The sequence below is a fragment of the Coregonus lavaretus genome (genome assembly GCF_964263955.1).
Source record: "Coregonus lavaretus genome assembly, contig: HAP1_SCAFFOLD_242, whole genome shotgun sequence".
NCBI classification, from domain to species: Eukaryota; Metazoa; Chordata; class Actinopteri; order Salmoniformes; family Salmonidae; genus Coregonus; species Coregonus lavaretus.
Genome location: NW_028157515.1, coordinates 154,432 through 180,688, shown reverse-complemented (window position 1 = coordinate 180,688; position 26,257 = coordinate 154,432). Strand labels below are relative to the sequence as shown.

The 26,257-nt window shown below is 48.4% G+C and overlaps 2 protein-coding genes across 5 annotated transcripts in view; both read left to right on the top strand.

Annotated features, from left to right (window-relative positions):
• Nucleotides 1-1,186: 1,186 nt before the first annotated feature.
• Nucleotides 1,187-24,661, top strand: LOC311125346 (HEAT repeat-containing protein 5B-like). Of its 3 annotated transcripts, XR_014612868.1 has the most exons (12): nt 1,187-1,429; nt 6,997-7,230; nt 8,268-8,395; nt 10,561-10,705; nt 13,940-14,090; nt 14,937-15,061; nt 15,790-15,891; nt 16,497-16,619; nt 18,341-18,492; nt 18,656-18,869; nt 22,902-23,473; nt 23,550-24,661. XR_014612868.1 is itself a non-coding variant. In XM_084199396.1 (11 exons), exons 1-11 carry the CDS (start codon nt 1,198-1,200, stop codon nt 23,207-23,209), a joined length of 1,914 nt encoding a protein of 637 aa, XP_084055522.1. In that variant the 5' UTR covers nt 1,187-1,197; the 3' UTR covers nt 23,210-24,661. The 3 variants fall into 3 exon arrangements, 2 of the variants coding, with proteins under 2 accessions (XP_084055522.1, XP_084055523.1); XM_084199396.1 differs by having other exon boundaries at nt 22,902-24,661; XM_084199397.1 differs by lacking the exon at nt 1,187-1,429 and adding an exon at nt 6,705-6,716 and having other exon boundaries at nt 22,902-24,661.
• Nucleotides 24,662-25,476: 815 nt separating this feature from the next.
• Nucleotides 25,477-26,257, top strand: part of LOC311125340 (striatin-like) — a 108,832-nt gene continuing 108,051 nt past the window's right edge. For both annotated transcript variants that reach the window (XM_084199390.1, XM_084199389.1), the window contains exon 1: nt 25,477-25,829. In XM_084199390.1, the coding sequence (XP_084055516.1) occupies nt 25,623-25,829 (207 nt within the window). In that variant the 5' untranslated portion in view covers nt 25,477-25,622. The remainder of the gene's footprint in view (nt 25,830-26,257) is intronic.

Here is a 26,257-nt window from a genome sequence, read left to right as displayed (position 1 = left end):
TAACACTATAGACTAGGCTGTAGACCTGTAACACTATAGACTAGGCTGTAGACCTGTAACACTATAGACTAGGATGTAGACCTGTAACACTATAGACTAGGCTATAGACCTGTAACACTATAGACTAGGCTGTAGACCTGTAACACTATAGACTAGGCTGTAGACCTGTAACACTATAGACTAGGCTGTAGACCTGTAACTCTATAGACTAGGCTGTAGACCTGTAACACTATAGACTAGGCTGTAGACCTGTAACTCTATAGACTAGGCTGTAGACCTGTAACACTATAGACTAGGCTGTAGACCTGTAACACTATAGACTAGGCTGTAGACCTGTAACATTATAGACTAGGATGTAGACCTGTAACACTATAGACTAGGCTGTAGACCTGTAACACTATAGACTAGGCTGTAGACCTGTAACACTATAGACTAGGCTGTAGACCTGTAACACTATAGACTAGGCTGTAGACCTGTAACACTATAGACTAGGCTGTAGACCTGTAACACTATAGACTAGGCTGTAGACCTGTAACACTATAGACTAGGCTGTAGACCTGTAACACTATAGACTAGGCTGTAGACCTGTAACACTATAGACTAGACTGTAGACCTGTAACACTATAGACTAGGCTGTAGACCTGTAACACTATAGACTGTCTGTCTCTCTCTCTCTCTCTCTCTCTCTCTCTCTCTCTCTCTGTCTCTCTCTCTCTGTGTCTCTCGCTCTCTGTCTCTCTCTCTCTTCTCTCTGTCTCTCTCTCTCTGTGTCTCTCGCTCTCTGTCTCTCTCTCTCTCTGTCTCTCGCTCTCTGTCTCTCTCTCTCTCTGTCTCTCGCTCTCTGTCTCTCTCTCTCTCTGTCTCTGTCTCTCTCTCTCTCTCTCTCTCTCTCTCTCTCTGTCTCTCTCTCTCTGTGTCTCGCTCTCTGTCTCTCTCTCTCTCTGTCTCTCGCTCTCTGTCTCTCTCTCTCTCGCTCTCTGTCTCTCTCTCTCTCTCTCTCTCTCTGTCTCTCTCTCTCTGTCTCTCGCTCTCTGTCTCTCTCTCTCTCGCTCTCTGTCTGTCTCTTTCTCTCTCTCTCTCTCTCTCTCTCTCTCTCTGTCTCTGTCTCTGTCTCTCTCTGTCTCTCTCTCTCTCTCTCTCTAACTATTTTCTTCTCTCTCCCCCCCCCTCCCCGTCTTCCAGGTGTATGTGGTGGCCATGAAGATAAAGAAGGAAGCAGAGTCTCGTCCGGTGAAGGAGGTGAAGGCAGGAGGAGGAGAGGAGGAAGAGGAGGAGGAGGAGGTGGGAGCGGACATTCTTCCTCCTGATAGCCTGATTATGCTGGTGCAGCCTGAACTGCCGTCTCTGTCTCGGCTGTGGTTGGCTGTCCTCAGAGACTATGCTCTACTGACACTGCCTGCAGAGTTCTCCAGCCAACTGCCACCTGACGGTACACTACACCCTACTCAACACTGTGGCCTCCTGACGGTACACTACACCCTACTCAACACTGTGGCCTCCTAACGGTACACTACACCCTACTCAACACTGTGGCCAACTGCCTCCTGACGGTACACTACACCCTACTCAACACTGTGGCCACCTGACGGTACACTACACCCTACTCAACACTGTGGCCTCCTGACGGTACACTACACCCTACTCAACACTGTGGCCTCCTGACGGTACACTACACCCTACTCAACACTGTGGCCACCTGACGGTACACTACACCCTACTCAACACTGTGGCCACCTGACGGTATACTACACCCTACTCAACACTGTGGCCACCTGACGGTACACTACACCCTACTCAACACTGTGGCCACCTGACGGTACACTACACCCTACTCAACACTGTGGCCTCCTGACAGTACACTACACCCTACTCAACACTGTGGCCTCCTGACGGTACACTACACCCTACTCAACACTGTGGCCACCTGACGGTACACTACACCCTACTCAACACTGTGGCCACCTGACGGTACACTACACCCTACTCATCACTGTGGCCTCCTGACGGTACACTACACCCTACTCAACACTGTGGCCACCTGACGGTACACTACACCCTACTCAACACTGTGGCCACCTGACGGTATACTACACCCTACTCAACACTGTGGCCACCTGACGGTACACTACACCCTACTCATCACTGTGGCCTCCTGACGGTACACTACACCCTACTCAACACTGTGGCCACCTGACAGTACACTACACCCTACTCAACACTGTGGCCAACTGCCACCTGACGGTACACTACACCCTACTCAACACTGTGGCCTCCTGACGGTACACTACACCCTACTCAACACTGTGGCCAACTGACTCCTGACGGTACACTACACCCTACTCAACACTGTGGCCACCTGACGGTACACTACACCCTACTCAACACTGTGGCCACCTGACGGTACACTACACCCTACTCAACACTGTGGCCTCCTGACGGTACACTACACCCTACTCAACACTGTGGCCACCTGACGGTACACTACACCCTACTCAACACTGTGGCCACCTGACGGTACACTACACCCTACTCAACACTGTGGCCACCTGACGGTACACTACACCCTACTCAACACTGTGGCCACCTGACGGTACACTACACCCTGCTCAACACTGTGGCCACCTGCCTCCTGACGGTACACTACACCCTACTCATCACTGTGGCCTCCTGACGGTACACTACACCCTACTCAACACTGTGGCCACCTGACGGTACACTACACCCTACTCAACACTGTGGCCACCTGACGGTATACTACACCCTACTCAACACTGTGGCCACCTGACGGTACACTACACCCTACTCATCACTGTGGCCTCCTGACGGTACACTACACCCTACTCAACACTGTGGCCACCTGACGGTACACTACACCCTACTCAACACTGTGGCCTCCTGACGGTACACTACACCCTACTCAACACTGTGGCCTCCTGACGGTACACTACACCCTACTCAACACTGTGGCCACCTGACGGTACACTACACCCTACTCAACACTGTGGCCACCTGACGGTACACTACACCCTACTCAACACTGTGGCCACCTGACGGTACACTACACCCTACTCAACACTGTGGCCACCTTGACGGTACACTACACCCTACTCATCACTGTGGCCTCCTGACGGTACACTACACCCTACTCAACACTGTGGCCACCTGACGGTACACTACACCCTACTCAACACTGTGGCCACCTGACGGTATACTACACCCTACTCAACACTGTGGCCACCTGACGGTACACTACACCCTACTCATCACTGTGGCCTCCTGACGGTACACTACACCCTACTCAACACTGTGGCCACCTGACGGTACACTACACCCTACTCAACACTGTGGCCAACTGCCACCTGACGGTACACTACACCCTACTCAACACTGTGGCCTCCTGACGGTACACTACACCCTACTCAACACTGTGGCCAACTGACTCCTGACGGTACACTACACCCTACTCAACACTGTGGCCACCTGACGGTACACTACACCCTACTCAACACTGTGGCCACCTGACGGTACACTACACCCTACTCAACACTGTGGCCAACTGCCTCCTGACGGTACACTACACCCTACTCAACACTGTGGCCTCCTGACGGTACACTACACCCTACTCAACACTGTGGCCAACTGACTCCTGACGGTACACTACACCCTACTCAACACTGTGGCCTCCTGACGGTACACTACACCCTACTCAACACTGTGGCCACCTGACGGTACACTACACCCTACTCAACACTGTGGCCACCTGACGGTACACTACACCCTACTCAACACTGTGGCCACCTGACGGTACACTACACCCTACTCAACACTGTGGCCTCCTGACGGTACACTACACCCTACTCAACACTGTGGCCTCCTGACGGTACACTACACCCTACTCAACACTGTGGCCAACTGACTCCTGACGGTACACTACACCCTACTCAACACTGTGGCCACCTGACGGTACACTACACCCTACTCAACACTGTGGCCACCTGACGGTACACTACACCCTACTCAACACTGTGGCCACCTGACGGTACACTACACCCTACTCAACACTGTGGCCACCTGACGGTACACTACACCCTACTCAACACTGTGGCCTCCTGACGGTACACTACACCCTACTCAACACTGTGGCCACCTGACGGTACACTACACCCTACTCAACACTGTGGCCACCTGACGATACACTACACCCTACTCAACACTGTGGCCTCCTGACGGTACACTACACCCTACTCAACACTGTGGCCACCTGACGGTACACTACACCCTACTCAACACTGTGGCCACCTGACGGTATACTACACCCTACTCAACACTGTGGCCACCTGACGGTACACTACACCCTACTCAACACTGTGGCCACCTGACGGTATACTACACCCTACTCAACACTGTGGCCTCCTGACGGTACACTACACCCTACTCAACACTGTGGCCACCTGACGGTACACTACACCCTACTCAACACTGTGGCCTCCTGACGGTACACTACACCCTAATCAACACTGTGGCCTCCTGACGGTACACTACACCCTACTCAACACTGTGGCCACCTGACGGTACACTACACCCTACTCAACACTGTGGCCACCTGACGGTACACTACACCCTACTCAACACTGTGGCCACCTGACGGTACACTACACCCTACTCAACACTGTGGCCTCCTGACGGTACACTACACCCTACTCAACACATTTACATTTTACATTACATTTACATTTTAGTCATTTAGCAGACGCTCTTATCCAGAGCGACTTACAGGAGCAATTAGGGTTAAGTGCCTTGCTCAAGGGCACATTAACGTCATTTAGCAGACGCTCTTAGCCAGAGCGACTCGCAAATTGGTGCGTTCACCCTATAGCCAGTGGGATAACCACTTTACAATTTGGGGGGGGGGGGTTAGAAGGAACACTTTATCCTATCCCAGGTATTCCTTAAAGAGGTGGGGTTTCAAATGTCTCCGGAAGGTGGTGAGTGACTCCGCTGTCCTGGCGTCGTGAGGGAGCTTGTTCCACCATTGGGGTGCCAGAGCAGCGAACAGTTTACAGCAGCGAACACTGTGGCCTCCTGACGGTACACTACACCCTACTCAACACTGTGGCCTCCTGACGGTACACTACACCCTACTCAACACTGTGGCCTCCTGACGGTACACTACACCCTACTCAACACTGTGGCCACCTGACGGTACACTACATCCTACTCAACACTGTGGCCACCTGCCTCCTGACGGTACACTACACCCTACTCAACACTGTGGCCACCTGACGGTACACTACACCCTACTCAACACTGTGGCCACCTGACGGTACACTACACCCTACTCAACACTGTGGCCAACTGCCTCCTGACGGTACACTACACCCTACTCAACACTGTGGCCACCTGACGGTACACTACACCCTACTCAACACTGTGGCCTCCTGACGGTACACTACACCCTACTCAACACTGTGGCCACCTGACGGTACACTACACCCTACTCAACACTGTGGCCACCTGACGGTACACTACACCCTACTCAACACTGTGGCCACCTGACGGTACACTACATCCTACTCAACACTGTGGCCAACTGCCTCCTGACGGTACACTACACTTTACTCAACACTGTGGCCTCCTGACGGTACACTACACCCTACTCAACACTGTGGCCAACTGCCACCTGACGGTACACTACACCCTACTCAACACTGTGGCCTCCTGACGGTACACTACACCCTACTCAACACTGTGGCCTCCTGACGGTACACTACACCCTACTCAACACTGTGGCCAACTGCCACCTGACGGTACACTACACCCTACTCAACACTGTGGCCTCCTGACGGTACACTACACCCTACTCAACACTGTCGCCAACTGCCACCTGACGGTACACTACACCCTACTCAACACTGTGGCCTCCTGACGGTACACTACACCCTACTCAACACTGTGGCCTCCTGACGGTACACTACACCCTACTCAACACTGTGGCCTCCTGACGGTACACTACACCCTACTCAATACTGTGGCCTCCTGACGGTACACTACACCCTACTCAACACTGTGGCCACCTGACGGTACACTACACCCTACTCAACACTGTGGCCTCCTGACGGTACACTACACCCTACTCAACACTGTGGCCAACTGCCACCTGACGGTACACTACACCCTACTCAACACTGTGGCCTCCTGACGGTACACTACACCCTACTCAACACTGTGGCCACCTGACGGTACACTACACCCTACTCAACACTGTGGCCACCTGACGGTACACTACACCCTACTCAACACTGTGGCCTCCTGGCGGTACACTACACCCTACTCAACACTGTGGCCTCATGACGGTACACTACACCCTACTCAACACTGTGGCCTCCTGACGGTACACTACACCCTACTCAACACTGTGGCCTCCTGACGGTACACTACACCCTACTCAACACTGTGGCCTCCTGACGGTACACTACACCCTACTCAACACTGTGGCCAACTGCCACCTGACGGTACACTACACCCTACTCAACACTGTGGCCAACTGCCTCCTGACGGTACACTACACCCTACTCAACACTGTGGCCTCCTGACGGTACACTACACCCTACTCAACACTGTGGCCTCCTGACGGTACACTACACCCTACTCAACACTGTGGCCTCCTGACGGTACACTACACCCTACTCAACACTGTGGCCAACTGCCACCTGACGGTACACTACACCCTACTCAACACTGTGGCCACCTGACGGTACACTACACCCTACTCAACACTGTGGCCACCTGCCTCCTGACGGTACACTACACCCTACTCAACACTGTGGGGTGTAAATAGAGAATCTCTCCAATGAACATGATTTCTAGACTTGGTTAATCTGTTTCCGGGAAGCAGGCCCTAAAACTTGTTCATGATGTTCATGTTGGTGTGACAGCTTGGGTGCTAATCCACTACTGTCTCATCTCCAAGGCTGTTTTCCTGCTGTGTGTGTCCAGGTGGTGCATTCTACACCCCAGAGACCATTGACACAGCTCGTCTCCACTACCGTGGCTCCTGGGCCCCTGTCCTCCACGCTGTGGCCCTCTGGCTGAGCAGCACCAGCTTCGGGGAAGAGGAGGCCCCTGCTCCCCACCCACAGGCTTCTGGGGCACCAGTCTACCTCCAGGGAAACCCTGTACCTACCCAGAGTCTGGAGGAGCTGGTTAAGGACAGGATGCATCTGATGTTGGGTGAGAGAGAGAGAGAGAGAGAGAGATAACCACTTAAAAGGAAGCGATTCCCAAACCTTCCATAACAAAGCCATCACCTACAGAGAGATGAACTTGGAGAAGAGTCCCCTAAGTAAGCTTGTCCTGGGGCTCTGTTCACAAACACAAACAGACCCCACAGAGCCCCAGGACAACAACAACAACAACAACAACACAATTAGACCCAACCAAATCATGAGAAAACAAAAAGAGAATTACTTGACACATTGGAAAGAACAAACAAAAAAACAGAGCAAACTAGAATGCTATTTGGCCCTAAACAGAGAGTACACAGTGGCAGAATACCTGACCACTGTGACTGACCCAAACTTAAGGAAAGCTTTGACTATGTACAGACTCAGTGAGCATAGCCTTGCTATTGAGAAAGGCCGCCGTAGGCAGACCTGGCTCTCAAGAGAAGACAGGCTATGTGCACACTGCCCACAAAATGAGGTGGAAACTGAGCTGCACTTCCTAACCTCCTGCCAAATGTATGACCATATTAGAGACACATATTTCCCTCAGATTACAGCGATCCACAAAGAATTCGAAAACAAACCCAATTTTGATCAACTCCCTTATCTACTGGGTGAAAAACCACAGTGTGCCATCACAGCTGCAAGATTTGTGACCTGTTGCCACAAGAAAAGGGCAACCAGTGAAGAACAAACACCATTGTAAATACAACCCATATTTATGTTTATTTATTTTCCCATTTGTACTTTAACTATTTGCACATTGTTACAACACTGTATATATACATAATATGACATTTGAAATGTCTTTATTCTTTTGAAACTTCTGAGTGTAATGTTTACTGTTAATATTTATTGTTTATTTCACTTTTGTTTACTATCTACTTCACTTGCTTTGGCAATGTTAACACACGTTTCCCATGCCAATAAAGCCCTTAAATTGAAATTGAAATTGAAATTGAGAGAGAGAGAGAGAGAGAGAGAGAGAGAGAGGACACTTAGTTACCTTCATAATAACTGACCACTCTGTCCTCCCACCCCCAGGTGTCAGTATAGAGTTCCTGTGCTTCCCCAGACCCGAGGAACCTATAGAACATGTCATGTCATGTCTACAGGCTCTCTGTACCCTGCTGGACTCGCCCTGCGCCAGGACACACATCAGTGAAGACCAGGTAAAGCTAGAGGAGAAAGAAGAAGAGAGAGGAGAAAACAACTGGTAAAGAGAAAGGTTTGAGAAGGTTCTAGCATCATAGTCTAATTGTGATGCGGAGTTTACAGGAGAGAGGAAGGAACAGCTTTGGATGAGGACGGATACAGTAGCATGAGTAATGACTAATGTATATCACGTTCCAGAGGTGATGGTCTCTCTGTCTTTATAAGTTTCCCTTTCCCCACACACACACACACACACACACACACACACACACACACACACACACACACACACACACCATCTCTATGTATCTCTCCACCACTCCTCTCATCACCCTCAGAGCCTCAGACACAGCTCATTGCCTGTCCGTCTCTCCTCATCCATAATAAGCCATGAGCATTACAGTGAGGAGAGGATTAGACTTGACCTACTGCAGGATAATGGATAGATTCACAGATCTATACAGGCAGGGGAAGAGGTCTGTGTAGGCAGGGGAAGAGGTCTGTACAGGCAGGGGAAGAGGTCTGTGCAGGCAGGGGAAGAGGTCTGTGCAGGCAGGGGAAGAGGTCTGTGCAGGCAGGGGAAGAGGTCTGTGCAGGCAGGGGAAGAGGTCTGTGCAGGCAGGGGAAGAGGTCTGTGCAGGCAGGGGAAGAGGTCTGTGCAGGCAGGGGAAGAGGTCTGTGCAGGCAGGGGAATAGGTCTGTGCAGGCAGGGGAAGAGGTCTGTACAGGCAGGGGAAGAGGTCTGTGCAGGCAGGGGAAGAGGTCTGTGCAGGCAGGGGAAGAGGTCTGTACAGGCAGGGGAAGAGGTCTGTGCAGGCAGGGGAAGAGGTCTGTGCAGGCAGGGGAAGAGGTCTGTACAGGCAGGGGAAGAGGTCTGTACAGGCAGGGGAAGAGGTCTGTACAGGCAGGGGAAGAGGTCTGTGCAGGCAGGGGAAGAGGTCTGTGCAGGCAGGGGAAGAGGTCTGTGCAGGCAGGGGAAGAGGTCTATACAGGCAGGGGAAGAGGTCTGTGCAGGCAGGGGAAGAGGTCTGTGCAGGCAGGGGAAGAGGTCTGTACAGGCAGGGGAAGAGGTCTGTACAGGCAGGGGAAGAGGTCTGTGCAGGCAGGGGAAGAGGTATGTGCAGGCAGGGGAAGAGGTCTGTGCAGGCAGGGGAAGAGGTCTATACAGGCAGGGGAAGAGGTCTGTGCAGGCAGGGGAAGAGGTCTGTGCAGGCAGGGGAAGAGGTCTGTGCAGGCAGGGGAAGAGGTCTGTGCAGGCAGGGGAAGAGGTCTGTACATGCAGGGGAAGAGGTCTGTACATGCAGGGGAAGAGGTCTGTACATGCAGGGGAAGAGGTCTGTGCAGGCAGGGGAAGAGGTCTGTGCAGGCAGGGGAAGAGGTCTGTGCAGGCAGGGGAAGAGGTCTGTGCAGGCAGGGGAAGAGGTCTGTGCAGGCAGGGGAAGAGGTCTGTACAGGCAGGGGAAGAGGTCTATACAGGCAGGGGAAGAGGTCTGTGCAGGCAGGGGAAGAGGTCTGTACAGGCAGGGGAAGAGGTCTGTACAGGCAGGGGAAGAGGTCTGTGCAGGCAGGGGAAGAGGTCTGTGCAGGCAGGGGAAGAGGTATGTGCAGGCAGGGGAAGAGGTATGTGCAGGCAGGGGAAGAGGTCTATGCAGGCAGGGGAAGAGGTCTATACAGGCAGGGGAAGAGGTCTGTGCAGGCAGGGGAAGAGGTCTGTGCAGGCAGGGGAAGAGGTCTGTGCAGGCAGGGGAAGAGGTATATACAGGTAGGCCAGAAAGATTCCAGATGGTTCTGTCTGTGTCTCTTACACAGGGCTGAGGAGTTAGTGACATCACTGAGCTGTAGCGTAGCAGACATTCTGGGTGTGTTTCTCTCCTCGTTGTAGCTCTTGGGTGTAGAGCTGACAGGCTGGATGTTTTTAAAGATGTCATGGCTAACCAGGTTTCTCTCCACGTTGTAGCTCTTGGGTGTAGAGCTGACAGGCTGGATGTTTTTAAAGATGTCATGGCTAACCAGGTTTCTCTCCACGTTGTAGCTCTTGGGTGCAGAGCTGACAGGCTGGGTATTTTTAAAGATGTCATGGCTAACCAGGTTTCTCTCCACGTTGTAGCTCTTGGGTGTAGAGCTGACAGGCTGGATGTTTTTAAAGATGTCATGGCTAACCAGGTTTCTCTCCACGTTGTAGCTCTTGGGTGTAGAGCTGCTCAACGTGCTCCACAGACTGCTCCTGACCAGAGACCCTCCGGCCGTTCAGCTCCAAGTTACGGCTGTGGTGCAGGAGACTGTCCGAGCTGCACAGGACCACCTCACACAGCAGAGGGACGCCCAGGGTTAGTACCGACACGGGTCACTGTGTTACCCTGATGGACAGGCTGGTCCCAGATACCTTGGTGCTTGCCTTGCCAATTCATATGGTCATCATTAACCATATGCTGATACAGACAAGCAGATCTGGGACCAGCCTATCCAGCCTATGAGTCTACTGTTAGGATATACCACATAAACCTTTAAATTAATTTACATTTACATTTTAGTCATTTAGCAGACGCTCTTATCCAGAGCGACTTGCAGTTAGTGAGTGCATACATTTTTCATACTGGTTTGCCTGTGTTAGTCGTATGTACAGGATACATATGGTATACACCTTCCAATGAAATGCTTACTAGCGGGTTCCTTCTGGACAATGCAAGAACAATGAGAAATAACAAAAGATAAGAATACGAACATAAAGTTAAATAGCTCAGTAGAAAAATAATAAACATTTTGAGCTCCCAACTAGTTACTGCCATATGCATAGAGATCCATGACTTATCCATCAGCTCTTTGAGCTCCCAACTAGTTACTGCCATATGCATAGAGATCCATGACTTATCCATCAGCTCTTTGAGCTCCCAACTAGTTACTGCCATATGCATAGAGATCCATGACTTATCCATCAGCTCTTTGAGCTCCCAACTAGTTACTGCCATATGCATAGAGATCCATGACTTATCCATCAGCTCTTTGAGCTCCCAACTAGTTACTGCCATATGCATAGAGATCCATGACTTATCCATCATCTCTTTGAGCTCCCAACTAGTTACTGCCATATGCATAGAGATCCATGACTTATCCATCAGCTCTTTGAGCTCCCAACTAGTTACTGCCATATGCATAGAGATCCATGACTTATCCATCATCTCTTTGAGCTCCAACTAGTTACTGCCATATGCATAGAGATCCATGACTTATCCATCATCTCTTTGAGCTCCAACTAGTTACTGCCATATGCATAGAGATCCATGACTTATCCATCAGCTCTTTGAGCTCCAACTAGTGACTGCCATATGCATAGAGACCAATGACTTATCCATCATCTCTTTGAGCTCCAACTAGTTACTGCCATATGCATAGAGATCCATGACTTATCCATCATCTCTTTGAGCTCCAACTAGTTACTGCCATATGCATAGAGATCCATGACTTATCCATCATCTCTTTGAGCTCCAACTAGTTACTGCCATATGCATAGAGATCCATGACTTATCCATCATCTCTTTGAGCTCCAACTAGTTACTGCCATATGCATAGAGATCCATGACTTATCCATCATCTCTTTGAGCTCCAACTAGTTACTGCCATATGCATAGAGATCCATGACTTATCCATCATCTCGTTGAGCTCCCAACTAGTTACTGCCATATGCATAGAGATCCATGACTTATCCATCATCTCTTTGAGCTCCAACTAGTTACTGCCATATGCATAGAGATCCATGACTTATCCATCATCTCTTTGAGCTCCAACTAGTTACTGCCATATGCATAGAGATCCATGACTTATCCATCATCTCTTTGAGCTCCCAACTAGTTACTGCCATATGCATAGAGATCCATGACTTATCCATCATCTCTTTGAGCTCCAACTAGTTACTGCCATATGCATAGAGATCCATGACTTATCCATCATCTCTTTGAGCTCCAACTAGTTACTGCCATATGCATAGAGATCCATGACTTATCCATCAGCTCTTTGAGCTCCAACTAGTTACTGCCATATGCATAGAGATCCATGACTTATCCATCATCTCTTTGAGCTCCCAACTAGTTACTGCCATATGCATAGAGATCCATGACTTATCCATCAGCTCTTTGAGCTCCCAACTAGTTACTACCATATGCATAGAGATCCATGACTTATCCATCAGCTCTTTGAGCTCCCAACTAGTTACTGCCATATGCATAGAGATCCATGACTTATCCATCATCTCTTTGAGCTCCCAACTAGTTACTGCCATATGCATAGAGATCCATGACTTATCCATCATCTCTTTGAGCTCCCAACTAGTTACTGCCATATGCATAGAGATCCATGACTTATCCATCATCTCTTTGAGCTCCCAACTAGTTACTGCCATATGCATAGAGATCCATGACTTATCCATCATCTCTTTGAGCTCCCAACTAGTTACTGCCATATGCATAGAGATCCATGACTTATCCATCACCTCTTTGAGCTCCAACTAGTTACTGCCATATGCATAGAGATCCATGACTTATCCATCAGCTCTTTGAGCTCCCAACTAGTTACTGCCATATGCATAGAGATCCATGACTTATCCATCAGCTCTTTGAGCTCCCAACTAGTTACTGCCATATGCATAGAGATCCATGACTTATCCATCATCTCTTTGAGCTCCCAACTAGTTACTGCCATATGCATAGAGATCCATGACTTATCCATCATCTCTTTGAGCTCCAACTAGTTACTGCCATATGCATAGAGATCCATGACTTATCCATCATCTCTTTGAGCTCCCAACTAGTTACTGCCATATGCATAGAGATCCATGACTTATCCATCAGCTCTTTGAGCTCCAACTAGTTACTGCCATATGCATAGAGATCCATGACTTATCCATCAGCTCTTTGAGCTCCCAACTAGTTACTGCCATATGCATAGAGATCCATGACTTATCCATCAGCTCTTTGAGCTCCCAACTAGTTACTGCCATATGCATAGAGATCCATGACTTATCCATCAGCTCCATCAAAGGGAGTGAATGAGGGTGGAAGGGAGAAAGCAACTTTCTGGAATGAAATGCAGCCAACTCAGCTAGGAGTAAGACTGAGCCAGACAGTAGTAGTAGTAGTAGTAGTAGCAGTAGCAGTAGCAGTAGCAGCAATAGCAGTAGCAGTAGCAGTAGCAGCAGCAGCAGCAGCAGCAGTAGTAGTAGTAGTAGTAGTAGTAGTAGTAGTAGTAGTAGCAGTAGCAGTAGTAGTAGTAGCAGTAGCAGTAGCAGTAGCAGCAATAGCAGTAGTAGTAGTAGTAGTAGTAGTAGTAGTAGTAGTAGTAGTAGTAGTAGTAGTAGCAGTAGCAGTAGCAGTAGCAGCAATAGCAGTAGCAGCAGTAGCAGTAGTAGTAGTAGTAGTAGCAGTAGCAGTACCCACCAATACTATTTATTTATACTATTTAATTTAAAATCTATTTGACCTAAATGGGCTCATTACTACTGATTTTAAAGTCAAGTACAGGCTCAGAATGTTCTCACCCCCTGTTGATCTACTCTACTTATCTCCATCCAGGTAAGGAGGATGGAGGGGAGAAGGACAGTCTGTGTCTCCAGGGAGAGGGAGGTGAGACTGGGGAGCTGCTCCCGGGGAAGTCCCTGGTCTTCGCTGCCATGGAGCTCCTGGTGTTCATCCTGGTTCGCCACCTGCCCCAACTCAACACCAGGTAATATATTCATGTCTTTTTATTCATTTATGTTTTTGCTTCTTAGTTCTATTGTAACTTATCAGTGGTGTTCTATTGTAATTCCCTGGTTATCCATAGTTCCCTGGTTATCCATAGTTCCTTGGTTATCCATAGTTCCTTGGTTATCCATAGTTCCCTGGTTATCCATAGTTCCCTGGTTATTCATAGTTCCCTGGTTATCCATAGTTCCCTGGTTATTCATAGTTCCCTGGTTATCCATAGTTCCATAGTTCCCTGGTTATCCATAGTTCCCTGGTTATCCATAGTTCCCTGGTTATCCATAGTTCCTTGGTTATCCATAGTTCCATAGTTCCTTGGTTATCCATAGTTCCCTGGTTATCCATAGTTCCCTGGTTATCCATAGTTCCCTGGTTATCCATAGTTCCCTGGTTATCCATAGTTCCATAGTTCCCTGGTTATCCATAGTTCCCTGGTTATCCATAGTTCCCTGGTTATCCATAGTTCCTTGGTTATCCATAGTTCCATAGTTCCTTGGTTATCCATAGTTCCCTGGTTATCCATAGTTCCCTGGTTATCCATAGTTCCCTGGTTATCCATAGCTCCTTGGTTATCCATAGTTCCATAGTTCCTTGGTTATCCATAGTTCCCTGGTTATCCATAGTTCCCTGGTTATCCATAGTTCCCTGGTTATCCATAGTTCCCTGGTTATCCTGCTTATTCCCTCCTGATTCTGGGACTCTTCTAACCAGGACTTCTGCAAAACCTGGGAATTGTGGGAATTTTTTACAGAATTTTGCAACCCTAATTGTAAAACATATTTGGGTCATTGAAAAGCCCAAACTCATGTATTATTATTATTCCCAGGGTGAACGAGTCCCCCAGCCATCTGCCCCTCCGGCCCCAGCCTCGTCTGCCTGAGGAGAGCACCCGGCTGGTGGCTCACACTGTCACTATACTGGCTGAGCTGTCATCGCTGTGCTCCCCCGCAGGTAACACACACACTCATCATGTCTCCTCCATTCATCTCCCCACAACAGTCTCTCTGCCTTAGACTCAGTCTGGCTCAATAGCCTCTCTCCCCTTGGATCCATCTCACCCTGGGACTGTGGTTGTTATGTCTGAGACTGAAGCTTTCTGAAGATCTGATTATATCCTTGAAATCAACTGAGTCACACTGGGTGTGAAACAATAGAAAAACAGAGATGATTCAGTTAGGATTTCGGGGCTACTGAGAGATTAGGATTTCGGGGCTACTGAGAGATTAGGATTTCGGGGCTACTGAGAGATTAGGATTTCGGGGCTACTGAGAGATTAGGATTTCGGGGCTACTGAGAGATTAGGATTTCGGGGCTACTGAGAGATTAGGGACAGGGATAAATATGATACTTATAGAAGGGGGTGTTTGCCTTGTTGACATATTAAAGGTGCAATCTGCAATGGTTACTGCTGTCCAATTGTCATTTCAATTGATATACCCATTGATTGAACTGTTGCACATGGCAGTTTTAAAAGGGGTATTGGTGTGAGATGGAGTGAAGGATTATTGAAGGATACAAGTCTAACTCTCTCTGTCATTCCTCATTACTGAAGGATACAAGTCTAACTCTCTCTCTGTCATTCCTCATTACTGAAGGATACAAGTCTAACTCTCTCTCTGTCATTCCTCATTACTGACGGATACAAGTCTAACTCTCTGTCTGTCTCCCCCCCCCCCCAGGCAGCATGACCATCCTCCCCACTGTACTCTTCCTGATAACAGGGGTCCTGAAGGAGACGGCTATGAAGACACCTGATAACTCCATACCCCTGCCTGTCTCAGGTACACACACACACACACACACACACACACACACACACACACACACACACACACACACGGCAGCTATGAAGGCACCTGATAACTCCATACCCCTGCCTGTCTCAGGTACACACACACACACACACACACACACACACACACACACACACACACACACAGAGACACGGCAGCTATGAAGACACCTGATAACTCCATACCCCTGCCTGTCTCAGGTACACACACACACACACACACACACACACAGACACGGCAGCTATGAAGACACCTGATAACTCCATACCCCTGCCTGTCTCAGGTACACACACACACACACACACACACACAGACACGGCAGCTATGAAGACACCTGATAACTCCATACCCCTGCCTGTCTCAGGTACACACACACACACACACACACACACACACACACACACACACACAGACACACACACACACACACACACACACACACACACACACACACACACACACACACACACACACACACACACACACACACACACACACACAGACACACACACACACACACACACACACACACACACACACAGACACGGCAGCTGTGAAGGCACCTGATAACTCCATACCCCTGCCTGTCTCAGCTGCTCTACAGGGTATAAAGACCATCATCACCTCCCCTCTGTCCCGGGCTGAGAAGACCCCCACTCAGTGGACAGGACTGATCCGGAGTAGTCTGGCTTCTGTTCTAGAATACTCTCAACCAGGTAACATGCACACTGTTCTAGTAGGATTCCTGGTAGCCGGGTGTTTCCTGGTAGCCGGGTGTTTCCTGGTAGCCGGGTGTTTCCTGGTAGCCGGGTGTTTCCTGGTAGCCGGGTGTTTCCTGGTAGCCGGGTGTTTCCTGGTAGCCGGGTGTTTCCTGGTAGCCGGGTGTTTCCTGGTAGCCGGGTGTTTTCTGGTAGCCGGGTGTTTCCTGGTAGCCGGGTGTTTCCTGGTAGCCGGGTGTTTCCTGGTAGCTGGGTGTTTCCTGGTAGCTGGGTGTTTCCTGGTAGCCGGGTGTTTCCCCATTATGTGTCAGGGCGCCGTGTAGATGGCTGTCCGGGCCTAGCCGTGGCCTGCAGATGTTGTTGAAGCACTTGTAAATGACCTGTAATGAGTGTGTAGATGTTGTTGTAATTTACCTGTAGTGAGTGTGTAGATGTTGTTGTAATTTACCTGTAGTGAGTGTGTAGATGTTGTAATTGACCTGTAGTGAGTGTGTAGATGTTGTTGTAATTGACCTGTAGTGAGTGTGTAGATGTTGTTGTAATTGACCTGTAGTGAGTGTGTAGATGTTGTTGTAATTGACCTGTAGTGAGTGTGTAGATGTTGTTGTAATTGACCTGTAGTGAGTGTGTAGATGTTGTTGTAATTGACCTGTAATGAGTGTGTAGATGTTGTTGTAATTGACCTGTAGTGAGTGTGTAGATGTTGTTGTAATTGACCTGTAGTGAGTGTGTAGATGTTGTTGTAATTGACCTGTAGTGAGTGTGTAGATGTTGTTGTAATTGACCTGTAGTGAGTGTGTAGATGTTGTTGTAATTGACCTGTAGTGAGTGTGTAGATGTTGTTGTAATTGACCTGTAGTGAGTGTGTAGATGTTGTTGTAATTGACCTGTAGTGAGTGTGTAGATGTTGTAGTGAGTGTGTAGATGTTGTTGTAATTGACCTGTAGTGAGTGTGTAGATGTTGTTGTAATTGACCTGTAGTGAGTGTGTAGATGTTGTTGTAATTGACCTGTAATGAGTGTGTAGATGTTGTTGTAATTGAGTAATGAGTGTGTAGATGTTGTTGTAATTGACCTGTAGTGAGTGTGTAGATGTTGTTGTAATTGACCTGTAATGAGTGTGTAGATGTTGTTGTAATTGACCTGTAATGAGTGTGTAGATGTTGTTGTAATTGACCTGTAGTGAGTGTGTAGATGTTGTTGTAATTGACCTGTAGTGAGTGTGTAGATGTTGTTGTAATTGACCTGTAGTGAGTGTGTAGATGTTGTTGTAATTGACCTGTAGTGAGTGTGTAGATGTTGTTGTAATTGACCTGTAGTGAGTGTGTAGATGTTGTTGTAATTGACCTGTAGTGAGTGTGTAGATGTTGTTGTAATTGACCTGTAGTGAGTGTGTAGATGTTGTTGTAATTGACCTGTAGTGAGTGTGTAGATGTTGTTGTAATTGACCTGTAGTGAGTGTGTAGATGTTGTTGTAATTGACCTGTAGTGAGTGTGTAGATGTTGTTGTAATTGACCTGTAGTGAGTGTGTAGATGTTGTTGTAATTGACCTGTAGTGAGTGTGTAGATGTTGTTGTAATTGACCTGTAATGAGTGTGTAGATGTTGTTGTAATTGAGTAATGAGTGTGTAGATGTTGTTGTAATTGACCTGTAGTGAGTGTGTAGATGTTGTAATGAATGTGTTTCTATCTCTACTGTACCAATGTGTGTTCCTCAGATGAGTCTCGTCCCGACATGGATGAGGTCAGTATGCTGACAGCCATGACCCTCTTCCTGCTGTCCGCCAGTTCAGAGGTCATGGGAGTCACTGTGCTGCAACGAGGCTGTATGGACCGCTATAGGAACGCCCTCAACTCCCCTGACCCCTGGGTAGGACACGCCCACACCGCTTCAACTCCCCTGACCCCTGACCCCTGGGGACTTTAATGTCTATTGTCTGAGGACACAGACTTGTCTTTTTGCTTTACCCCCCTCCCCAGTCTCAATGTTTCCCTGTATGTTTGCATGTGTGTAATCTGGTTCTCCCTCCCAGGTCCAGGCGCGGTGTTACCAACTCCTCCTCTCAGTGTTCCAGCACCCCAACCGAGCGTTATCCACCCCCTACATCCACGTCCTGGCACCGATCATGGTGGAGAAGCTGAAGGGGGTGGAGCGGAGCCGGCCAGGCACTGGCACGGAGCTGCAGGCCGTACAGGAGGGCATCAGGGTCCTGGAGAACCTAGTGGGCATGGGAGAGGAACAGAACCGTATGTACTGTCGGTAGCAATGCTGCACACACAGGGTCAACACGCTGACACACAGGGTTAACACGCTGTCACACTGGGTTAACACGCTGTCACACTGGGTTAACACGCTGTCACACAGGGTTAACACACTGACACACAGGGTTAACACACTGACACACAGGGTTAACACGCTGTCACACAGGGTTAACACGCTGTCACACTGGGTTAACACGCTGTCACACTGGGTTAACACGCTGTCACACTGGGTTAACACGCTGTCACACAGGGTTAACACACTGACACACAGGGTTAACACACTGACACACAGGGTTAACACGCTGTCACACAGGGTTAACACACTGACACACAGGGTTAACACACTGACACACAGGGTTAACACACTGACACACAGGGTTAACACACTGACACACAGGGTTAACACACTGACACACAGGGTTAACACGCTGTCACACAGGGTTAACACGCTGTCACACAGGGTTAACACACTGACACACAGGGTTAACACGCTGTCACACAGGGTTAACACACTGACACACAGGGTTAACACGCTGTCACACAGGGTTAACACGCTGTCACACAGGGTTAACACACTGACACACAGGGTTAACACGCTGTCACACAGGGTTAACACACTGACACACAGGGTTAACACGCTGTCACACAGGGTTAACACGCTGTCACACAGGGTTAACACGCTGTCACACAGGGTTAACACACTGACACACAGGGTTAACACACTGACACACAGGGTTAACACGCTGTCACACAGGGTTAACACACTGACACACAGGGTTAACACACTGACACACAGGGTTAACACACTGACACACAGGGTTAACACACTGACACACAGGGTTAACACACTGACACACAGGGTTAACACACTGACACACAGGGTTAACACGCTGTCACACAGGGTTAACACGCTGTCACACTGGGTTAACACGCTGTCACACAGGGTTAACACACTGACACACAGGGTTAACACACTGACACACAGGGTTAACACGCTGTCACACAGGGTTAACACGCTGACACACAGGGTTAACACGCTGTCACACAGGGTTAACACGCTGTCACACAGGGTTAACACGCTGTCACACAGGGTTAACACGCTGACACACAGGGTTAACACGCTGTCACACAGGGTTAACACGCTGACACACAGGGTTAACACGCTGTCACACAGGGTTAACACGCTGACACACAGGGTTAACACGCTGTCACACAGGGTTAACACACTGTCACACAGGGTTAACACGCTGTCACACAGGGTTAACACGCTGACACACAGGGTTAACACGCTGTCACACAGGGTTAACACGCTGTCACACTGGGTTAACACGCTGTCACACAGGGTTAACACACTGACACACAGGGTTAACACACTGACACACAGGGTTAACACGCTGTCACACAGGGTTAACACGCTGACACACAGGGTTAACACGCTGTCACACAGGGTTAACACGCTGTCACACAGGGTTAACACACTGTCACACAGGGTTAACACGCTGTCACACAGGGTTAACACGCTGACACACAGGGTTAACACGCTGACACACAGGGTTAACACGCTGACACACAGGGTTAACACACTCACAGAGCTGCAGGCCGTACAGGAGGGCATCAGGGTTCTGGAGAACCTAGTGGGCATCGGAGAGGAACAGAACACCATGGCCTGAATATGGGGCACAAGCCTCTTGATCCCATTTTGACCTCAGATAAACAAAATCTAAACAAAATCTAGTTTGGTTCCTAATTCAATCCCTTCAATATTTTACTACTAAAAATGTCCATCCTGACAGATCATTCAAAGGGTGACATGTGTTTCTCTGCATCGGGACAGCTATTTGGAAATGCATGATTTCAGATGTTATCGTTTTTTTTATTCCTCAATAAAGATCATGCAGGGGACATCTAAGAGTTTGTAAAATATGACTTTCAGGATATTTCAATTCATGGTTCCGTAGAGAGAACCTCAGAGTTGAATCGTGAGAACTATCCCTTACATTTAAATGGCTTCTGTTCTCTCATCCAGAGCCACTTACCACATCATTGAGTTGTTTTTCTTGTTTTCTGTGTCCTATTTGAGCTTGTTAGAGGTACACGTGTCCCTGTAAACAGCTCCACTGATCTGTAAAAACCTTCCTGTAACTACTGCCTCTTGTCATGTGTTGCCTTGTATATCTGGGCTGGGAGCGTTCGCCTGGACTTCTGCTCTGTGGCTTTTAGACTCGTGTCGTGGCAGTGTAGCCTAACTGGGAGAGCTCAAGCCCTTCATTCACCTCTATACCCTAGCTCAGACTAAGCCCTTCATTCACCTCTATACCGTAGCTCAGACCAAGCCCTTCATTCACCTCTATACCGTAGCTCAGACTAAGCCCTTCATTCACCTCTATACCCTAGCTCAGACTAAGCCCTTCATTCACCTCTATACCCTAGCTCAGACTAAGCCCTTCATTCACCTCTATACCGTAGCTCAGACTAAGCCCTTCATTCACCTCTATACCCTAGCTCAGACTAAGCTTTATGGATCAGAATATTTTATGTCCTCTCGCTCTGAGATACTGATTCGTTTTTTTTTTTCATAGAGCAAATGTTAACTAACAAGATGCAATGTTCATCTAGTTAATCAATGTTTGTTGATGTTCCATCTAGTTAATCAATGTTTGTTGATGTTCCATCTAGTTAATCAATGTTTGTTGTCTCCCTCCATTTCGTCTCTCCATCTCTCCCTTGCATCTCTCCTTCTCTCCCTCTTTCTCTCACGCTCTCCCTCTTTCTCTCCCTCTCTCCCTCTTTCTCTCCCTCTCTCCCTCTTTCTCTCCCTCTCTCCCTCTTTCTCTCACGCTCTCCCTCCTTTCTCTCCCTCTCTTTCTCTCACGCTCTCCCTCTTTCTCTCACGCTCTCCCTCTTTCTCTCACGCTCTCCCTCTTTCTTTCACGCTCTCCCTCCTTTCTCTCCCTCTCTCCCTCTTTCTCTCACGCTCTCCCTCTTTCTCTCACGCTCTCCCTCTTTCTCTCACGCTCTCCCTCTTTCTCTCACGCTCTCCCTCTTTCTCTCACGCTCTCCCTCTTTCTCTCTCGCTCTTTCTCTCACGCTCTCCCTCTATCTCTCACGCTCTCCCTCTTTCTCTCACGCTCTCCCTCTTTCTCTCACGCTCTCCCTCTTTCTCTCACGCTCTCCCTCTTTCTCTCACGCTCTCCCTCTTTCTCTCTCGCTCTTTCTCTCCTTCTCTCCCTCTTTCTCTCACGCTCTCCCTCTTTCTCTCCCTCTCTCCCTCTTTCTCTCCCTCTCTCCCTCTTTCTCTCCCTCTCTCCCTCTTTCTCTCACGCTCTCCCTCCTTTCTCTCCCTCTCTTTCTCTCACGCTCTCCCTCTTTCTCTCACGCTCTCCCTCTTTCTCTCACGCTCTCCCTCTTTCTTTCACGCTCTCCCTCCTTTCTCTCCCTCTCTCCCTCTTTCTCTCACGCTCTCCCTCTTTCTCTCACGCTCTCCCTCTTTCTCTCACGCTCTCCCTCTTTCTCTCACGCTCTCCCTCTTTCTCTCACGCTCTCCCTCTTTCTCTCTCGCTCTTTCTCTCACGCTCTCCCTCTATCTCTCACGCTCTCCCTCTTTCTCTCACGCTCTCCCTCTTTCTTTCACGCTCTCCCTCCTTTCTCTCCCTCTCTCCCTCTTTCTCTCACGCTCTCCCTCTTTCTCTCACGCTCTCCCTCTTTTCTCTCACGCTCTCCCTCTTTCTCTCACGCTCTCCCTCTTTCTCTCACGCTCTCCCTCTTTCTCTCACGCTCTCCCTCTTTCGCTCACGCTCTCCCTCTTTCTCTCACGCTCTCCCTCTTTCTCTCACGCTCTCCCTCTTTCTCTCACGCTCTCCCTCTTTCTCTCTCGCTCTTTCTCTCACGCTCTCCCTCTTTCTCTCACGCTCTCCCTCTTTCTCTCACGCTCTCCCTCTTTTCTCTCACGCTCTCCCTCTTTTCTCTCACGCTCTCCCTCTTTCTCTCACGCTCTCCATCCTGTTCCCTCTTCAACAGGGGTTCAGTTGCTGGCTCTGTTAGTGCCCACCCTGGTCTCCTATCTCCTGGATGACAATGCCTTCTCCTCTGCTCCTCCGGCCTCCAAGGGCCTACATGAGTTTGCTCTCCAGAACCTGATGCGGATCGGGCCCCTCTACCCAGCTGCCTTCAAGACAGTGATTGGAGCCGCACCTGAGCTCAAGACCCGCCTTGAGTCGGCCGTCAGAGCCAATCAGGCGAGCAGCAAAGCCAAAGCAGCAGCCCTATTGGCTCAGCCAACTGTGCAGGCTGCGCCCACCATCAAACTCAAGACTAGCTTCTTCTAAATATTCCTGAAATGCACACTACTTTATCATCCTGATGTAATATTGTTGTCGCCTGATATGTCAGTTGTGTCTCTAAGATGTTCTTTATTTAACGTGGTTCTCGGTGGATGAGATTTTTCTACTTAGTTTTCTTGAAGTCAAGGAAACTAGTATGTGAACAATATCATTAAAGGGTCTTTTAATGTCCACTTTCCAAACCCTTTAGAGAGAGCACTGCTTTTGATGTCATTTCAATGTATAATTATTATTTTAGAGCTGGATACAGTGCGCCCCAAATGGCACCCTATTCCCTATATAGTGCACTACTTTTGACCAAAGTAGTGCACTATATAGGGAATAGGGTGCCATTTGGGACGATCACATTGAATATGTAAAGGGACCTACTTCAAAATAGCTGAGTATAGTTTTTTTCTTTATTTGCTTCCTTATTGGCCTGACATCATTCCTTGCGGACTCCTGTACTAGTGAGTCTTCATTACAATGTTTGCCGCATCAACATGAACATGGCTGTATCCACTGTGATCACTTTGTCCGACAGGATTCAATCATGCGTGTGTTTATAATGTCATTTGTTTATTGCATGTGGAAACCTTTTGAAGGGTCTACCTTAAGTAAATGTCTTATTTTGCTGTTGTTTTGAGATGATCCCCTGCTTTCAGGTAGTCTTTAGACTTCACCCAAGGCACCCGTTTTTAATAATGCATTTAAGTGTTTCGCATCTGCTGTTCATAAAGTATGTTGCTTGCTGTTCCTGTGTATTAAATAGACCTCTCACAGGCCTGTCCTTTACAACATATTAAAAAGACTTCTCACTGGCCAATCCTTTACAACATTCTCTGTTTGAGAGAGACAGAGTTCTACTGAGGAACCTTACCACTGATATGTGATGATCCATGCTAACACAGCATGGGATGCATGATTACGTGACTTCTGAATGAAAAATCAATGGGAAAGATCGTTTGGAGGATAAAGTAATGATTTTATCAAAAATATTTTGATTGCCTGTATATAATTGGGGTTATTATTTAAAGGTAAAGATTAAGATAAATTAAAAAGGACCTGAAAAACCAATCAATCAGTTTGAACATTACGAGTGGGGAAATAATGTCAACAAGACAATGTTGCGCTAACATGGTATATCAACTCATGAGTCACTCACGACCCACCCTTAATAAAGTTTTTTTTTTCACCTATTCTACTGTTTTTCTGGTCACTTTTTTCACTTCTGTTTTTGCTTCAAATGCTCCAAATGTTACGAAGTTAAGAATGTGTTTTTCCTTGTACACCTGCACACGGAAGTTGAATTGTGCATGATATCCAACTAATTTACAATGACAGCTCAAAGCTCCTGGACCGGACCGGAGACTGTCGTGGTGACCATTTACCCAGCTATTGGATAATGCCTGTAGTTTTTGGAAAAGGTATCATGTCAATAAAACTTCTTTGAGATTATTCATTGTGGATTACATTTTAATATGACTGACAATTATATTGCTGTACCATGTAGGCTACTGATAATAGTGTATCATATAGTTCTGTGTTATAGAGAAGATGTGTTTTTGAAAGGTTGTCAATGAGGGGATTAGATTAATGCCCTGGGGAATGGGGTAACGTTGATTGCATTTGTTTTGAAACCAGGCGTGAGCTGGGTGCCCGGGCCAAGCCGATGGCAAAGTCGGCTGAAAACTAAAGTGATATATGTCAAGTATGTGGAGTAATGAGTTAGGATTCAATGTTTCCACATGCAAAAGTGCTTGCTCTTTATAAAAATGCATAATTTTACCTGCCTTCAAGGAAAACTACTTTTTATAGAAAATACATGTTTTATGTTTCTGAACTATTCATCAGGCTTTTTTGCTGACATTATGGCCCACCCGGTGATGCTCGATTTGAGCAAGTAGCTCTTCCCTCACCGCTTTCTCCCGGTGACGTGACGGGCCATAACAGGGTTTAGCCGGTTCAGTCTAATCGAACTCCCTCAATGGCTTTGAATACAGGGCCGTTGTTCCCTTGAAGAAGGCATCCAAACTTCCCCAGGCGAGGGCCGCTGCTCTGTGTATGACCCTGTGCTGCGCCCATCCTGTGGTGTGGGTTAGAAATGAAAGATTTATTTGATATTTTTACAATATTATGTATATTATTGATAGGAGTTCGGTTTGTGTGTGGGTTTTTTTTTCGGACTACCTCCACATCCTTACATGGTGTGGGCGTGATCATGTTCTCTAGCTGTCAGAAAGTGAGCGCCCAGTTCCACAGAGCCCAGTAGCACTGTCGGTATACCGGGGCTTATTTCTGCTCTTCAATTCAGATTACTTACGGTAGCCAGCTACATCTAGACCTCACGAAGGAGCAAGGACACGAAAGAGGAGCTATCCCTCCCTCCCTCCGTTCGTGACCTGAACCGAGCCCGGCCATGGACGAACAGGCAGGGCCCGGCGTTTTCTTCAACAACAACTCGATTTTAGCGGGCGGTGGGAAGGTACTGCTGCCGGAGGGGGACGCAGGGGAGGCGGCGAGGGCTCCTTACAGTATCCCGGGGATCTTACACTTCCTGCAACACGAATGGGCCCGCTTCGAGTTGGAGAGGGCACAATGGGAGGTGGAGCGCGTCGAATTGCAGGTGAATAACTTTATATTTAAATCAACTTTCAGAGGATGTTTTGTGCTGGTAGCGGATTTGTAACACTAGCCGTGGTTTTGCACCAATGTGATTGTGGTTAGTATTAGTTACCTTGCAAGTAGTTAGCTAGCTCGCACCGCTCCCTGGTTGGTTAGTAAATGCTAGCTAGCTAACCGCCAGGTTAGCCACTCTTTCTTGTCAAGCTACTAACGCTAGCAAGCTAACTGAGTCGTGAAAACAAGACGCTAACTAGCCTAGCTCCATGTAGTTAGCTTGTTCTGGACGAGGTTTATTTTACACGTTAGCTAACTAGTCGTTTTTCAAACGAGTTAGTTAACTAAAATGTTAACTAACCGATTTTGACCCTAGTAACTAGCTAATGACTAAACTAGCTGAAATTCCCCAAAAGGGTGGCTAACCAGTTAGCT

What these genes read in the sequence shown, in the direction of transcription:
- LOC311125346 (XM_084199396.1), top strand. Translation starts at nt 1,198, where the DNA reads ATGAAGATAAAGAAGGAAGCAGAGTCTCGTCCGGTGAAGGAGGTGAAG. An exon ending in CACACATCAGTGAAGACCAG is followed by an intron (nt 8,396 to 10,560) that starts GTAAAGCTAGAG and finishes TCCACGTTGTAG; the next exon opens with CTCTTGGGTGTAGAGCTGCT. An exon ending in CTGCCCCAACTCAACACCAG is followed by an intron (nt 14,091 to 14,936) that starts GTAATATATTCA and finishes TATTATTCCCAG; the next exon opens with GGTGAACGAGTCCCCCAGCC.